At 45.1% G+C, this 17,630-nt stretch overlaps 1 protein-coding gene across 1 annotated transcript; it reads right to left on the bottom strand.

Moving 5' to 3' along the window:
* Nucleotides 1-7,046: 7,046 nt before the first annotated feature.
* On the bottom strand, nt 7,047-15,934 carry LOC130478121 (zinc finger protein 239-like). The gene is made up of 5 exons (XM_056850286.1): nt 15,920-15,934; nt 15,709-15,757; nt 13,464-14,117; nt 12,894-13,211; nt 7,047-7,138 (listed from the first exon to the last, which is right to left on the bottom strand). Exons 1-5 carry the CDS (start codon nt 15,932-15,934, stop codon nt 7,047-7,049), a joined length of 1,128 nt encoding a protein of 375 aa, XP_056706264.1.
* Nucleotides 15,935-17,630: the final 1,696 nt, after the last annotated feature.

The following is a 17,630-nucleotide window of genomic DNA, read 5'->3' as shown; positions in this document are numbered from 1 at the left end:
AAGATTGATGCAGTGTGAAGAGAGTGGGCTACTGCTTGGATCCACAAGGATATGTCTGCTGATCCTGATAATAGCCCAAAGTGGAGAAGAAGGGAGCAGAGAACTTCAGCACAGGGAAGGGAAGCCCTAGTTTTTAAGTTTTAATTGAGATTTTAGAGTTTTAAATTTAGATTGGTGAATTTTTATTATTGATTATATTAAGGTATTTTATACGATGTTACCTGTTCTGAGCCTTGCTTCGGGCAGGGAGGGCGCATTTTAAATCACAAAAATAATAAATAAATAACCCAGACAGAGCCACCAGGCCACAGTATCTTAGCTCCCTCCCAGAGCAAGCAGCATCCAACATTGCAGGCTACTGCAGCTTTCATGGAGGGTCAAGGGCTCCTTACCCTCTGAAGAGACCCCAAAGTCTTTCCAGGTTGGGAAAAGGTGATGATGGATCCCAAGAACTCCTACTAACAATTCAGAAATTCTTTTAAAGACTTATACATTTCTTTTCTATATTTAGTACATTTTTTTTATACCACTCGACCTGAAGAGAGCTCGAAACAGCATACATTGCCTTCCCTTTCTCTCCAGTCTAGAATGGGAAACAGAACCTGCCCAACTGAATTAAAAAGAAGCCTCAGAGGCAGGAATGCAGCAAGTGACGCTCATCAGGACATAGAGCCTGCCAAAATCCTGTTTTTCTTGGTTGGTTCATCAGGCCTCTGCTGCGTCGTTTTCCTGAATCTGAAGCCATGCTTAGGCCTACACTAGTGTAAGTAGAATGAACACAGCAGAAGGACCCCAATTCATCCCTTCTGCTCCCTCCACCCCACACATTCTCCTCAAGTCCAAGGGGAGGGTGTAGTGTCCTCTGGCCAAGCAAATATTTTTTGAACGTCATATAATGAATAATGAGGGCCCTATGCCAATCATAGAATTATAGAGTTGGAAGGGACCACCAGGGTCATCTAGCTCAACCCCCTGCACAATGCAGGAAATTCCCCGCACACACACCCAGTGACCCCTACTCCATGTCCAGAAGATGCCCAAGATGCCCTCCCTCTCATAATCTGCCTAAGGTCATAGAATCAGCATTGCTGACAGATGGCCATCGAGCCTCTGCTTAAAAATCTCCAGGGAAGGAGAGCTCACCACCTCCCGAGAAAGCCTGTTCCACTGAGGAACTTTTCTGACTGTTAGAAGATTCTTCCTAATGTCTAGACAGAAACTCTTTTAACTCAATTTCAACCCATTGACTCTGGTCTGACCTTCTGGGGCAACAGTAAACAACTCAGCACCATCCTCTATATGACAGTCTTTCAACTACTTGAAGATGGTTATCATATCACCTCTCAGTCCTCTCCTCTTCAGACTCCTTCAACTTTTCCTTGTAGGACTTGGTCTCCAGACACCCTCCCCATCTTTGTTGCCTTCCTATGGACACATTCTAGCTTGTCTACATCCTTCTTAAATTGCAGTGCCCAAAACGGAATACAATACTATAGGTGAGTACCTTTTCATTTACAAACCAATATTTTCGACTCCACACTAATACTAATGGAATCCACTAATTCGACAATATTTGGAATCCACTAAGTTTGCAGAATCCCCTCCCTTGCCTGCCTTTAGATCTTTTACTTATCCCTCCTGAGAATATCCATTAAAAGAACCTGCTGTCAAGTCTTGGCCTACTTATGGTGACCCTGTAGGGTTTTCAAGGCAAGAGATGGACAGAGGTGGTTTGCCATTGCCTTCCTCTGCACAGGACTTCTTCAGTGGTCTCCCATCCAAGGACCAACCTGGAATGACCCTGTTTGTCTTCCAAGAGCTATTGAGATCGGGCTACCCTGGACCATCCCAGTCAGAGCTGGAGTTTTTCTTAGAAGGAATTACTTCTGCCTTCAGCATCTGTAAATCAAAGGAAAGTAGAGCCTTACCCAGAGAGGCCACATTCTGATAGTTGTCCTCCATGACTTCCTTGTGAAGCCGTCTTTGGTCTGGATCCAGCAGGGCCCACTCCTCCTCAGAGAAATGAACAGACACCTCTTCAAAGGTCACCAGACGCTGAAGAGAAAGAGAGACTGAGAAAAAAACCCTCTACTTTCACAGATAAAGTGAAACTTTATATTTCTGAAAGCAATCGAAAAGGACTATAATAAGATGTTGATGTTCAGGACGCAAACCTCCATCAGATGCTTTCATTTCCTATCCCATGAGCAGTACAGATAACAGCCAAGGGAAAGAGACTCTCCCTGGCCTAGGGAGGGTGGGGGAAGCATTCAGAGTTCCACACTTACCCGATCTGGCTGCACGGAAGCTGCTTTCTCTCTGCCAGACAGAGATGGCAAAGAAGGTACCACTGTTTTTATGGCATCACCTGGAAGGATAAAAAAGTAATTGTATGGCATTCTATACTTTCCTATTGCTTTGCATTTCTGTTCCATGGGGAAAATAAGATTCTCCCCATCTTGGCTCATCGTCATCACTATCCTTGCATCCTTATTTTGGATAATTTTTTGCTTCCACACTTTTGACAAATCCAATATTGAATAGATACAAAACTACAGCCTGGTTTTTGGACTGTACAGAATTCACAGAATTAAGAACAAGGAACTCTGAAATGCAAGGAATAGGCAGTTCTAAACCAGCCAACAGAACTGCACTTCCCATATCCCCAAATTCCTTTTCAGGTGGGCGAGGCCAGCCCATATACAAAAAGGCAGCCTTCCTAGTGGTGAAGTACCAACAGTTGCCCTCTTGACATCCTAGCTAGGTGAGGCGTTGAGAGACTACACTGACCTAGTAATTGTATTAGATTTGCCTGCTTCCTTCTGGATTTCCCCACTTGTCTAGAATCCCAATACAACCACAATATTTCATCTCACTGTATATATTTGTTGTTAAATTGAAATACTGTTACCCTATCCAATAATTTGCTGATTGCCTTATGTTTTCGTACCTTCTAATATGCTTACTGATTGGCTGAAGTGTCTTTTTAATTGTTCATATTTTCTGCCTCAAACCCAAGTTAGAAAGGCAGAGTAAATGACAAATATCATATGTATTATTAATAATAAATATACAATAATTGCTATGGTTAGGGTTAGAAGCTCATATTCCTAGAGAATGATGAGGCCAGTGATGTTATACTGCCAAACATGGGTATTCACAGGATAAACCAAAGCTATTTTTTGACAAAACAATTCGTACCCTGGGATTTAATACTCAGTTGGATGGAAAATAGTTTTGAAAGCACACGACTGCTACCTTCCATCACCATCCTTCGGAGGTATGTCAGTTCTGGACACACTTCGCCCTGTTGAAAACCATGTAGCAAAAAGCTCCTGACTTCAAAAGTATCCAAAGACTGTGAATTGGTCACTGAAAGCTCATCATTTTGTGACTTTTTATTGGCCCAATGCACAGTCCTCCCAACTTTTTACATTAATCATCATCACTTGAGTTTGGAGGCAGCTCTGTCAACTCCCGTACAGTATTTGTCCAATTATCCTGCCATGATTTGAAACTGATTCCAGGATTTTTACTTCCCCAACGGAATGTCTAAACTGAGAATCTGAAGCAGAACATCTTTCCCAGGACCAGGGGGGGGGGAGGGCATAAAAGCAGCCCCCCTACACTCAAGGAAGACATTTATTAGAAATGACACCTCTTTTGGTCTTACCCAGAAGAGTTTCTCTATGGTAACGCTCCTGCACGATTTGATTCTGCACCTGAAATAGAAGTGGGGAATCAAGAATGGGGAGGCTGATGAGAAAAGGAATAGGAAACAGGCTAGTGCTGCTTCCAAAAAGTTGGGGTAATCCATGTTGATTTTGGGGGCATTCTTGATCAAATCCTGTGCCCCACACACACACACTACAAAGATGAAAACTTCTCACCTGCTGGTTGTGATTCCTGGCCTCTGCCTGGCTCAGGAGGAAGCCTTCTGCCAGGGCCACCGCCTGGGAACTGGTTTCCGGTTCACACTCCCTGACCCAGCTCTCCATCTCCGGGGGCAGGACACCCAGGAACTGCTCCAGGATCACCAGGTCCAGCATCTCTTTCTTGCTGTGCCTTTCTGGCTTCAGCCACTGGAGGCAAAGAAGATGGAGTCGGCTGCAGACCAATCGGGGCATATGGACATCCTCATAGCAGAAGTGCCAGAACTGCTGGCGATGCACATCTGGAGAGAGGACTTTGTCTCCTAGGCTCTTCTGCATGGTTCCTTCCCTTCTGCTCCCAGCCTCCATGGCATCAGAGCTTTTCCTTACTTGTGGCTCAACTGGGTTCAGGTTTCCCCTCATCCTCCCTTCCTCTCCAAACAGCCTTCACTTGGACCAGTGGATTGCCTTCCTCCTCTTCCAGATTCTTTTATAAAGGCAAGTGCCGGATCTGTGACCTCCTGTGAAGCCAAGAATGGCATTTGCATTGAGATTTTCCATGCGTGTTTGTGTGTATACATTCACCCATACATGTGACATCTACATCTGAAGAAGTGAGCTCTGATTCACAGAAGCTCATACTAGAATCAGTCTCCAGGACTTCTGTTTTATTTTGGTATGCAAGACAAACACTAAAATGAGTGGATAAGTAGCAGGAGGAAGCAAGTACTGTTGCGGTGAGAATGTCAGACTAGATCTGGGAGATGCAGGTTTGAATCCCCACTCTACCACAAAAGCTAGCTGGGTGACCTTGGGCCAGTCACATATGCTCAGGCTGACATACCTTACAGGGTTGTTGTGAGTATACATTGGAGAAGAGGAGAACGTGGCAGGCCACTTTGAGCCCCCACTGGGGAGAAAAGTGGGGTAAAAATTATATTTAAAAAATTAAAGACAGATGGAGAGCCGGTTCAAGGGAGCAGAAGCCCACAAAACATAAAATGGTAGAGACTCTTCAGGATCCCATTTTTTCCGACCTTCCCTTTCCAGAGATCAAGCAGAAAGTGAAAAGGTCATTCACTGCTTAATGAAAGTATTGCTAAACAATAAACTAAAGATTCCTGCAGTATTCTTCAACCACAAAACACCGCAGGAGCAGGGGCCAGTTTACACAGCGGTTGGGAAGTTGGAAACAGGGAATAAGAAGCAGGGTGGAGTCGCTTAGAGTCCCAGAGGTGCTGGACGGCCCCAATCCTGCCACAGACAACTGCAGAAGATACAATGAGCAGCTGGGCTTGTTTGTGGAAACTAGCGGAGCTGCAGAGGAGCCGGAGAAGAGGAAGGAAGACCTAATTTTGAACTTTGAAGGGCCTTGACCCCCTGACTTGTCATCTGCCCAGCAAGTGAAAAGTTATGAAACAATTCCAAATATGGAAACAAGTTTGAAGAGCATTTGCGTACCAAGTAAAAATGAGAATTTTGAACGGCACATTTAATTCAAGAGTTGATCTCTATGTGCTTTTAGTCTGGAAACTATTCATTTTAAGATGGTGAAGAATCTATTAATCTTTTAGGTGCTTGTTATATTTTGCTTTTGAAGCCATATGAGAGGTTCCCTGGAGAGACAGCATAAACGTTCTCCAAATGAACAAATCCATATTTTTTCATATATAAGAAAGCAAAGCAAGGCAGAAATGTTTCCGAGTTTTGTGGCTGATATGAGAACTGGGAGAAACTTTGGTGACTCGTTAAGAAGGGATTGGACTATGTCAAGGGTCCCAGATGGGAAGAGGAGAGGCAGATTGCTAGAAACAAACAATCGTGCTTTAGCCAAGGCCCCTGAAGTGTGCCAAGCCACAGAGGTCGCCCAGAAAAGAAGATTTGCTGGCAGGAGCAAAAAGGCAGAATTATATCTTCAGTAAGCCATAGCAGAGTGGAGAAGGGAACTCCTCCCCCCCTCAAAAAAAAAATCCAAGTTTGCTCTTCCAGAAGAACAAGAAAAAAAAACCCATGGCCATTTATTCATGGAAGGTTTTGCATTGGATTTGCCACTCTTTAGATCAGTGGTTCCCAACCTTTTTTTGACCAGGGACCACTAGGACTTTTTTGTTCGTTGCAGGGACCCCAAGGTTCAAAATAAAAATTCCGAGAATTTGAAAATAAACTTTAATCATAACTGTTAGTTAAACATTAAACTTAGAATAATATTTGATTATATATTTTTATAATAGAGAACTTTTAATTGAAAATATTAATTTATTATGGGTTTATAACTTTGTTTCGCGGACCTTATGTCAGCTCTTGACCCATCGAACCAGAAATCACCACAGAGACAATCAGATTCCAAGAAGATGGCTTTACTGGTCATTTAGGCAATACAGTGCATGAAAGGCAGGGTGACAGCTATGAGTTAGCTGTCCGTTATTTGGCTTTAAGAAGCATAGAAATGGCGGGAGATTATAGAACATAAACAGAGCAACAGTTCCCAGGATTTGTGTTCCCAGGACTTCAAACAGCTTTGGTATGTGTAATCGTCCTTGAGTCTGAGAAGTGCAGCAGAGAAATGAAAGTAAACATAGAAACCGAGATACAGGCCTGACACCTTAATTGAGTTCTCGCGGACCCCTGGGGGTCCACGGACCCCTGGTTGGGAACCAGTGCTTTAGATGCACTTTTTCCCCATCCCTATTCTCAAAACTCAACAATAAGCCACCATGCAGTTTTGAGAATTCAGATGGGGGAAATGGGCATCGATAGAGTGGCAAATCCAATGCAAAACCTTCCATGAATAAATGGCCCATGGAGACCCCGACTCTGCTTCCAGGGAAGAGGAGCTTCCAGAGAGCAAGAGGGGAAACGCTTTGGGGAATGGGATGCATCTGGTCAACGAAGCCAAGGGAACATCACTGCTTCACTGTGGAGTCCCCCCACCCCCGGACTATTCCACTCTCAAAACCAAGTTGGTATTTTGCAAAGAAAAGCTTTTATCGCTTACCTGTTCTTTAAAAAAACAGCACCCACCGGTGCTTCCCTCCTCCGTCCCTCGCCCGCTCGCTGCAGCAGCAAAACCCAGCCCACTCGCGCAATGGAGCAGGAAGTGAGTGTTGCAAGTCGGGCGGGTCTTCTTTGTGAATGAATGGAGACTCCTTCTCTATGAATGGAGGCGCCTTCCATTCAACCGCTAGGTTGACTCTCTGCACAGAGGGCCCGGAGGATCTCCTCCTCCCTTCGCCCCGCCGGAGGCTGCATCTGTTTTTCCGATTTCCCTGCAAACGGTGGCAGTCCAAGGAGGGATCCTGAGGCTCAGAAGGGGAGGCAGGCAGGCAGCCGGGATGGAGTCCCTCAACGCGGAGTCATCCCCTGTATAGCTGTGGGGGAAAGTACCATCATGTGATCCCTAAGAATCCCCTTTTAATTCTTAGGATGAAAACTCAAGTTTCAAGAAAGTATGTATTAAAAAATGAAATGTATTCAATATGTTATGTGAATACCCTTTTATATCTATATCTATATATATATTTTTCTTTCTTTTTTTCTTTTTTCTTTTTTTTCTCTTTTCTTTTTTGTATTGTAAAATTTAATAAAAAATTATAAAAAAAAAAAAGTTTCAAGAAAGCACGAAAAAACCAACCGAAATCCTAGACAGAAAAAGGCGTTCAAGAAGAAGGGTTAAAGGGGTTGGAGGGTATTGAAATGATGGGAGAAAGGGGAGATGTGGGGGGATAACAATGGCCATTTATTCATGGAAGGTTTTGCATTGGATTTGCCTCTCTATCGATGCACATTTTCCCCATCTGAATTCTCAAAACTCTGCATGGCAACTTATTGTTGAGTTTTGAGAATATGAATGGGGGGGGGGAGTGCATCTAAAGAGTGGCAAATCCAATGCAAAACCTTCCATGAATAAATGGCCAATGAGTTTGTAACTTGCTTACCAATGTAAAGACTTTGTAGATCTATTCTTTTCTTGGGCGCTATTATGTAACCTATTAGCATTTTTAATTTTTTTAAAATTTTAATTGATAATATTGGTGATTAGTCAAAGGCTTTGGTGATTAGGTTATATATGACAAATTGGTGATTAGGTTATATACTGGTGATTAGGTTATATATGACAAAGGGTATATAATGGATATTAGGAATGAATAGAAAATTATAAATAATTATATACTAGTCCAGTAAGAATAGATATTTTTCAATATAAAGGAGTGACTAGATTATGAATAGGTTAGAGGAAGCTGGGGGGGGGGGAGTCCAAACTATTAGATGTATTTAACAATGAAGGTATACATCAAGCTATATATTGCTATTTACTAACTTATGGAAAGATAAGCTTTATGAAATACCGAATAAGATGGATTGTGTTGTTATGGAAAAAACAATAAAAAGTAATTATATATATATAAAAAATTCTTAGCGGATCCCCTTAATTAACAGGAGCCCTGACCTGGATGGCCCAGGCTAGCCTGATCTCGTCAGATCTCAGAAGCTAAGCAGGGTCAGCCCTGGTTAGTATTTGGATGGGAGACCACCAAGGAAGTCCAGGGTTGCTGTGCAGAGGAAGGCACTGGCAAAACCACCTGTTAGTCTCTTGCCTTGAAAACCCCATAAGGGGTCGCCGTAAGTTGGCTGCAACTTGACGGCACTGATGTCAGGCCTGCTCTCTGCTGAGACAGCCAGACTGTGTATGTTTTGGTTCCACCAGGTGCATCCCAAGGCCAGGCTTGTTAACTGTCAAATTCCTTTTGGGAACTGCTCTCGTAGGGAGGGTGGTTGCCATGGCTGCCACCACTATCTGATATGACCAATGCTCTTCCATATAGGCCTTAGGACGTGCCTGTAGTTCTCATTCGTGTCAATTTACCTGTTAGCTCTGTTTACCTGTAGGTTTTCTAATAAATCAACTCTCTTTTGGACTACTCGTCTGTGGATGTTGTTTATGGGATTACCACGGGGACAAGTGCTTACAACTTTACACACACACACAAGAATTGACAAGCTTCTGGTCGGGCTCACTGTCTAGAGCCACATAGAGGCATTTCCTAGACCTCGGCTGTGCTGCTGCCTCCCAAGAGGAGACTTTGTTCCTGGTTGTGGGTTGACTAGCGTATCCCCCACTCCCACTGTGCACGGGATGGAGTCGGGCTTTACAGTCTGGTGATCCACGACTTCCGTGCCCACAACTGTCCTTGCCATGTTGTTCCAAGGGTACGTCTGAAAGGTTGATGTGGCAATCGCGGGGAAGCTCAGCAGATCTCTGTCCGGTCAGAGTCTGGCTGGGAGCCCTCCTGAGAATCCTATGTGAGCTCCCCCTCCTTCCCTGACCTCGAGGCTCAGCTACATGTCCTCTGAGGTCCCTTCCAATACTCTGTTTCCAACCCTGCCCTTCACTGAAGAATCCCCTCAACAGGAGGTTGTCCTGAATATTGAATGGTCAGTAACAGATGAAGTGGGACCAGAGATTCAATCTTCTGCAAAGCAAGCAATGCCATTGGTGTGTGTGAGTGGTATGTTTATAGGGTGACATCTTCCACAGCTAAGTCAGTCCACAGTTGAGTAGCTCCAACACCTGCTCCTTTGGGCTCTCCATAAATGTTAGTCTTTAACACAGAATTTTTGTTTTATTTTGTAATGGGCAAACTAGCGCGGCTGTCCGTTTGCAGTCATCATTGATTTGTTGGCTGCAAAGAGGGAGCTGATTGTTCATCCATTCTTTCACTGTCTGGGGACAGGCAGAGCCTGTTTGTCAGTTGACTTTTCAAGGATGGGGCACAGTGAACGGCACCAGTTCGCGTGTGCACATTCTCAGGGAGCTGGATGGCAGTCCCACATTCCCCCTTCTTCTGCAGACTTAGGTCCGTGGCTCAGAGGCAGAGTTTCTGCTTAGCAAGCAGAAGGTCACAGGTTCAATTCCCAGCATCTCCAATTGTGGGCTAATTTTGAGGTAGGTGATGTGAAAGACTCTGTCTGAGCAGACACTGGAAGGCACGGCCCTCAATTTGCAAGACCTGAGCAAGGCTGTTAAAGATAGCACATTTTGGAGGACATTGATTCATAGGTTTGCCATGAGTCGGAAGTGACTTGAATGGGAACATCGGAGCATGACTACAGGTGCCTAAAAGAGACCAGGAGATTCTCACCATTGGAAGGAAAAGGGAAAGGGGTAAAGGTCCAGGAAGGATCAGAGACATTCGGGGGCGGGGGGCGGGGTGGGAGTCTGGGATTAGGGGAACGGGTGTCCAAAACTTGAATGATAGGGAAGCTTATGATAGGGGTCTTACTACTAGGAAAGAACAACAAAACAGCACTTACAGAACTTGGAGTGCAAACTGATAGGGCCATCCCCCTCTCTCCCCCTGAAGAAACACACTTTTTTCTAAAGGACTCCAATTGTTTTAGCTGTTTGTTTTTAATTGCTTTAGTTTTCTTCTGTTAGTTTGAGCTGCCTTGAGGAGAAGAGGCACACCAATTGTTTAAAGCACACCAATTGTTTAAAGCAAGTTTCCTAATGAGCAGGGATATCAGAATATGCCCACAGGTGGCTAGCAAATACCAGGGGATTCTCATTCTTGGAAGAAAAAGGTGGATGAAGCTCCCGGGAGAAACGCAGGGATGAACTGAGAGGGGAGCTGGCTATAATTAAAGAAAGAGCACACACAGAACTGAAATAATGGCAAGTTGGCCTCAGAAGATCATATTGGTGGTGAGAATTGAAAGGCAAGTTACAGGTGATTGCTTTTTTTTTAAACTAGACGTGTACCTGCTCACAATATTAATGGTTGTGTTACCCTAAACAGGATTGGTCCTTGGTGCCGTAGAGCCAATAACCACACCAAGGGGGGGAAAGGAAAAAGTTTATTTATGTGATAACACAAATAAGGTGCCCCTTCCAGCTCAAGGGGCAAGAGAGAAGCACACTGTTACAATCACAAACAATATAAAGCATCTAATTTCCTCCTTCCATTATACATATTTGGAAATCAAGCTACTAATTGGCACATCTACTCATTATTATTCACGTATGCATCCAGCTTACTATGGTATCTAATTAAACGCCCACTGAGCTTGCATGTCCATCCTTGGAGGACCACTTTCTAAAAAGAGGTTTGTTCTGGCAACCTCTATGTCACTACGTGACTCCAGGTCACTTTCTACAAGGTCCACCTGAGCTTATTATGATTTTATTAGTGTTTATGAAACTCCAGATGTTCCTCTTGGACCTCGTAATCTAGTATTTCCCACCAAAGCAGTGAACACTAGAGACATCTAAATTTTACTTTAGCCAGGCTTTTTAGCTAAGCACTTTTGAGCCTAATGAAAACTTAATCCAGCATGAGGGTCTGGACCTTTGTTTAAGGCCTGGGTTTCTCAGGCCTGAGTATCAGTTGAATATTGAATTAGCTGTACCTACAGTTGCCATCCTCCTGGAGGGGTTTGGAGATCTCCTGGAATTACTCATCTCCATCCTTCAGAGATCATTTCACCTGAACAAAACAGCCAATGTGGAGGGTGGACTCTATGGCATTAAACCCTGCTGAGGTCTCTCCCCTCCCCTCCACTGGCTCCACCTCAAATCTCCAGGAATTTCCCAATTCTCAGTTGACCACCTTCGCTCTACCCCTTGAGAAAAGAGTTGAAGCACTACCTGAAGAGCCAACAGCCTCAGAGATCATCCTTTCTATACAATATGTAAGCAAAACTAGACTGATAATTAATGTCAAACGCTGCCTTTCTCCCAAAAGGGGCTTACATAATTCTCTGCTCCATCCTTCCTCGCAACACCCCAGTGAGGGAGGTTAGGCTGAAAATGTATGCCTGGTTCAAGATAAGACAGCAACATTCAGTGGCAAACTGGGGATTGGAAACTGGACCTTTTAGACCCTAGTCAGACACTCTACCCACTAAACCACACTGCCTCTGATAGCTGAGGAAGTTCCTGAACCCCCTTTGTTTTCTAATAAAGGGGATATTTTCCACACTCCCGGTCTGTGTTGCTTTCCTCCCCAACAGGAACACAAACAGCCCTGCGAGGTACGTCTGGATGAGATGGTGTGCCTCAGCCAAAATCAGAGAGTAGCAGAGTGGGGATTTGAACTTGGATCTACTTGACCCTAGTCTGACATTCTAACCCCTACACCACACTGGCTCTCATAGATCAGGGACGGGGTTACGTCCCTTGGGCGTCTTCTTCTGAGGAGATATTTTCCACCCTCCCTGTCTGTGCTGTTTGCAATTTCCTGGTTTCTCATGAGCAGCCCTTGGCTTCCATTGCACACAGCAGAGGGGTTTTGTGAAGCTGATCTAAGCCAGGATGTTTTGATTCCCTTTCTTTTGGGCTCAGCCACTCCCATCATCATCCTGAAGCCGGGGCCAATTTTCAGGTTCCGTGTTTTACTTTCAGATGAAATATGCTGCTGCAGACAACCAGTGATTACAAAGGAGAAGGGGGGTTTCCCAGGGTAATGTAAGGTCCAGGATATCCTGATTCAATTCAACAGCTATATAATCCTGGCCTGGTTCAGCACAAAAGCTTCAGCCTCTAAATGAACATTTCTACAGCTTCCCCTTTATCTGGTTCCTTTGATGGGAATCAAAGCTTTTCTCCCCTGCATGGACCTCATGATGCCTGGTAAGGCTGGGCTTGTGGCTAAAGTACTTGCCACATTGAATTGATAATAAGTCCTCTGCTGCAATTTTCCAGTCTTTCCCCAGTTGGAGCATTTATACGGTTCCTCCCCAATGTGGACTGTCTGATGGCACACAGTTTCCTTTGGATTAAAGCTGCTGCCTCATTCAGAGCATTTCTATGGTCTCTCTTCTGTGTGGATTTATCAGTTAGTAGAAAGGGGCAACTCTGAGCAAAGCCATTTCCACACTCAACTCATGTACACAGTTTCTCCCCGGTGTGTGTACGTCGATGGGAAGCAAGATTCCCAGAACGAGTAAAGCTCTTTCCACACTGCAAGCATTTATAAGGTTTCTCCCCTGTGTGGATTCGTTGATGGACAGTAAGGTACTCACACTGAGCAAAGCTTTTTCCACACTCTAAGCATTTATATGGTTTCTCACCAGTGTGGAGTCGTTGATGAGCAGCAAGATTTCCACTCTCAGCAAAGCTCTTCCCACACTCCAAACATTTATACGGTTTCTCTCCAGTGTGGACACGTTGATGTCTAATAAGTGATGAACTCTCAGTAAAGCTCATTTCACACTCCAAGCATTTATATGGTTTCTCTCCAGTGTGGATACGATGATGTTTAGTAAGGTGTGAACTCCGAACAAAGCTCTTTCCACAATCCAAGCATTTATACGGTTTCTCCCCAGTGTGGATACGTTGATGTTTAGTAAGGTGTGAACCCTCAGCAAAGCTCTTCCCACACTCCAAGCATTCATACGGTTTCTCCCCAGTGTGGATTCGTTGATGTTTAGTAAGGTGTGTACTCCGAGTAAAGCTATTTCCACACTCCAAGCATTTATATGGTTTCTCCCCTGTATGGGTTCGTTCATGGGCAGTAAAGTCTCCCTTCCAAAAAAAGCCCTTTCCACACTCCAAGCATTTATATGGTATATCCCCAGTGTGGATACGTTGATGTTTATTAAGTGATGAACTTTCAGCAAAGCTCTTTCCACACTCCAAGCATTTGTATGGTCTCTCCCCGGTGTGGATACGTCGATGGCCAGTAAGATGGGTACTCTGAGTAAAGCTCTTCCCACACTCCAAGCATTTATATGGTTTCTCCCCAGTGTGGATACGCTGATGGGCAGTAAGGTTCTCACTCCGAGCAAAACCCTTCCCACAGTCCAAGCACTTATATGGTTTCTCCCCTGAGTGCATTTGTCGATGGCCACTAAGGTGGGTACTCTGAGCAAAGCTTTTTCCACACTCCAAACATTTATATGGTTTCTCCCCTGTGTGGATACGTCGATGGCCACTAAGGTGGGTACTCTGAGCAAAGCTCTTTCCACACTCCAAGCATTTATATGGTTTCTCCCCTGTGTGGATTCGTCGATGGGCAGTAAGGTGGTTACTCTGAACAAAGCCCTTTCCACACTCCAAGCATTTATATGGTTTCTCCTCTGTATGGATTCTCCATTGTGCATCAAGCACGTGATATTCAGCACCCCAAGAAGAAGAGGATTCATTCCCCCTCTTCCATTTTATTCCAGTGTTTCTTCTCTGCTGTTTTTCTTCCAAAGGGAACCGTTGTGTTTCTCCTTTGGACTTATTCTGCAGACCATCAACCTCTGGAATAAAGAGAAAAGATTATGAAGGAAAGAAGTGCATTAACTGCTCTTAATTAAGTCAGAACAGGAATTACTGAAAAGGGAGACAAATCCTGTGACTTTTAATCAGAATTATTCTTCCTTGGAGGGTAATTCCATCAGAGGCAAAGTCACTCAATGAAACCTCCATGTTTACAAGCACTCTCTTTGTGTAGGCTGGTTGCCAGCAGGGCAAATTCCAAGGGGAGGGGTTTGCCTTGCTCCTCTGCTTCCAAACCTTCCAGGGACTCTAGTGGGCCACTTTGGGAAATGGGAGGCTGAATTACAGGGACCTCAGGCAAATCTCTTCCTGCATCTGAACACAGGAACTTTCGCTGGATAGCCAGGCTGGAGCAGGGCTTTACACCAGAACTATGGAGGCTCAAGCTGAGCTTCCCACTTGTACAGAGCACTGTAGCAGTCGTGGGCCAATCACTCTTTCCCACCATTTTCTGTACCACAGGGCTGTTGTGCAGGTAAACCCCCAAAATGCTGAACTCTTACCAACATTCCCAAACATATTCTAAAAACTTTTCAGTCTGATTGCTGTATGATTTTTTTAATCTCACCCTTCCTTGAAGGAACTCAGAACAGCCCATGAAGTTCACTAGTTAAAAAGCCTCAGTTCTGGCTCTCTGCCCTTGGCCATTCAGGACTGAGGAGGTGAATGACGTTTAGGTGAATGTCCTTTTAGTTTACAAATGGTAATTTAACCTTACAAACTAATACTTTGAGAGTCCTTGCCAGCATGTGGACCTGACCCACTTCCCTATTGACAGTCACTATCAGCAGAGCACTATCAGTGTCCTTAGAAGGAACCATTTCTGCTTTCAGCACTAGTGAATTGAGGGACAGAAGAGCCTTACCCAGAGAGGTCACATTCTGATAATTGTCCTCCATGACTTCCTCATGAAGTCTTCTTTGGTCCATATCCAGCAGAGCCCACTCCTCCTCAGTGAAATGAACAGACACCTCCTCAAAGGTCAATGGACGCTGAAAAGAGAAAACAAAGAAAACCCTCTCTATTCACAGTAGTGGAGCAATTCTTTCCCTTCTAATGGCAGTCCAAAAGGACTGTGGTTAGGTGTTAGAGCATTCAAACCTTTACCAGAGACCTTCATTTTCTGTCCATTCTGAACCACAGAAGCCAAAAGAAAAAAGAAGATTCCCTCCAGCATCAGGAGGGGTGGGGAGAGGCACTCAGGGGCGAGATCCGCACTTCCTCATTTACCTGCTCTGCCTTGATAGAAGCTGTTTTGTCACAGAGAGACGGCAAAGAATATATCACCGGTTTTGTGGCACCACCTGTGAAGGATAAAGAGATACTTGGAAGACATTCTATCCTTTCCATCTCTGTTCCTTGAACATTGGGGAAAATATTATCTCTGTATATTGGTTCATGGGCGTAACTCAAGGTGCTGGTTCAGACACAGAAATACTTCTACAAGGAAGGAAGGCCATAAATTGAGAAGATGGAGCACAGCATCTTTCCCACACAGGACCATGGTTCATAAAAGCAGCCATAGTACATTCAAGGAGCACATCCACTGGAAAAACACCTTTTTGATCTTACCCAAAAAAGTTGTTCCCGGGTAAGGCTCCTGCATGATCCATTCCTGCACCTGAAAGAGAAGGGGGGACCCCAGAAAGGGGAGACTGATGAGAAAAGGAACAGGAAACAGGCTGGGGAGGTTCTAAAGGAGTGCGGGCAATCTGTGTGGATTTCGAGGGTATCATTGATCACATCCTAAGCCCCCAAAACTCCCTAGATGAATTCCTCTCACCTGCTGGTCCTTCATCTTGTCCTCTGCCTGGCTCAAGAGGAAGCCTTCTGCCAGGGCCACCGCCTGGGAACTGCTCTCCGGCCCGCATTCCCTGACCCAGCTCTCCATCTCTGGGGGCAGGATGGCCAGGAACTGCTCCAAGATCACCAGGTCCAGCATCTCCTTCTTGCTGTGTCTTTCTGGTTTCAGCCACCGGTGGCAAAGACGGTGGAGTCGGCTGCAGACCTCTCGGGGGCCCTCGGCCTCCTGGTAGCAGATGTGCCTAAATTGCTGGCACTGAACATCTGGAGAGAGGTCGTTGTCTCCCCGGCTCTTCTGCACGGTTCCTTCCCACAGCTTCCTTCTACTCCCAGCCTCAGCGGCATCAAGGCCTTTTCTTGATTCAGGGACAGTTGAGTCTGGCTCTTCCTTCATTCTCCCTTCCTCTACAAACAGGCCTCACCTGGACCAGCAGATCACCTTCCTCCTCTGCCAGATTCTTCTATACTGGCAAGTGACAGAGTTGTGACCACCTGCAAAGCCAACACAGAGATTTTATGTGTGTGTTTGTGTGTATACATATACACATCCAGCTCTGATTCACGGAAGCTTAAATTAGAATCAAGGATGCCAGTCTCCGGGATTTCTGTTTTATTTGGCTATGATAGACAAGAATCGAAATGAAGAAGAGTTGGTTTTTATATGCCGACTTTCCCTACCACTTAAGGAAGAATCAAACTGGCTTACAATCACCTTACCTTCCCCTCCCCACAACAGACACCCTGTGAGGTGTGTGGGGCTGAGAAGGCTCTAAAAGAGCTGTGACTAGCCCCAGGTCACCCAGCTGGCTTCATGTGTAGGAGTGGGGAAACAAATCCAGTTCACCAGACTAGCCTCCACCGCTCATGTGGAGGAGTGGGGAATCAAGCCTGGTTCTCCAGATCAAAGTCCACCTCTCCAAACCACCGCTCTTAATCACTATACAACACTGCTCTCTGAGTGGATAAGTAGCGGGAGGAAGCAAGGAGTGTAGCAGTGAGAATGTCAGAATAGATCTGGGAGACGCAGGTTCAAATGTCCCCTATGCCACAAAAGCTACCTGGGGGGCCTTGGTCCAGTCACACAGTCTCAAGCTGACATACCTTACAGGGTTGTTGTGAGGATAAATTGGAGAAGGGGAGAACATGGCAAGCCACTTTGGGTCCCCACTGGGGAGAAAAGTTGGGTATAAATTCGATTTAAAAACATTAAATACAGACAAAGAGGAAGCTCAAGAAAGCAGCAGCAGCTCACAGAGCAGCTCACAGAGCAGCAGCAGCTTACAGAGCTAGAGACCCCTTAGATTCCCACGTTTTTCTGACCTTCCACCTTCTACAGATCAAGCAGAAAAGCTTTCTGAAAAGGCCCTCCATGGCTTATTAAAAGTATTGTTAAACTATAAACTAAAGATTCCTGCAGAATTCACCAAGCAGAAAACCCTGTATGGGAGCAAAAGGCCAATTTGCAAAGTAGTTGAGAAGTTGGGAAACAAGGAATAAGAAGCAGGGTGGAGTCGCTTGGAGTCCCAGAAGCACTGGAACGCCCCAAACCTGACACAGGCAACTGCTGAAGATCGAAACAGCAACTGGCCTTGTTCATGGAAACCAGGAGCTGCGGAGGAGCCGGAGAAGAGGAAGGAAGAACTGATTTTGAATTGGAAGGGCCTCGACCCCTGCAACTCATTTCATAACTT

This window comes from Euleptes europaea, chromosome 1 (genome assembly GCF_029931775.1).
Source record: "Euleptes europaea isolate rEulEur1 chromosome 1, rEulEur1.hap1, whole genome shotgun sequence".
Lineage (NCBI taxonomy): Eukaryota > Metazoa > Chordata > Lepidosauria > Squamata > Sphaerodactylidae > Euleptes > Euleptes europaea.
The sequence above is the reverse complement of the archived record's forward strand: the minus strand, read 5'-3'. Positions and strand labels throughout refer to the sequence as shown.

Coding starts and splice junctions, on each gene's coding strand:
- LOC130478121 (XM_056850286.1), bottom strand. Junction 14,118..15,708: donor CCCGGGAACAACTTTTTTGG/GTAAGATCAAAA, acceptor TCTTTATTCCAG/AGGTTGATGGTCTGCAGAAT. Junction 7,139..12,893: donor TGGAAAAAGCTTTGCTCAGT/GTGAGTACCTTA, acceptor CACCGTTTGCAG/GGAAATCGGAAAAACAGATG.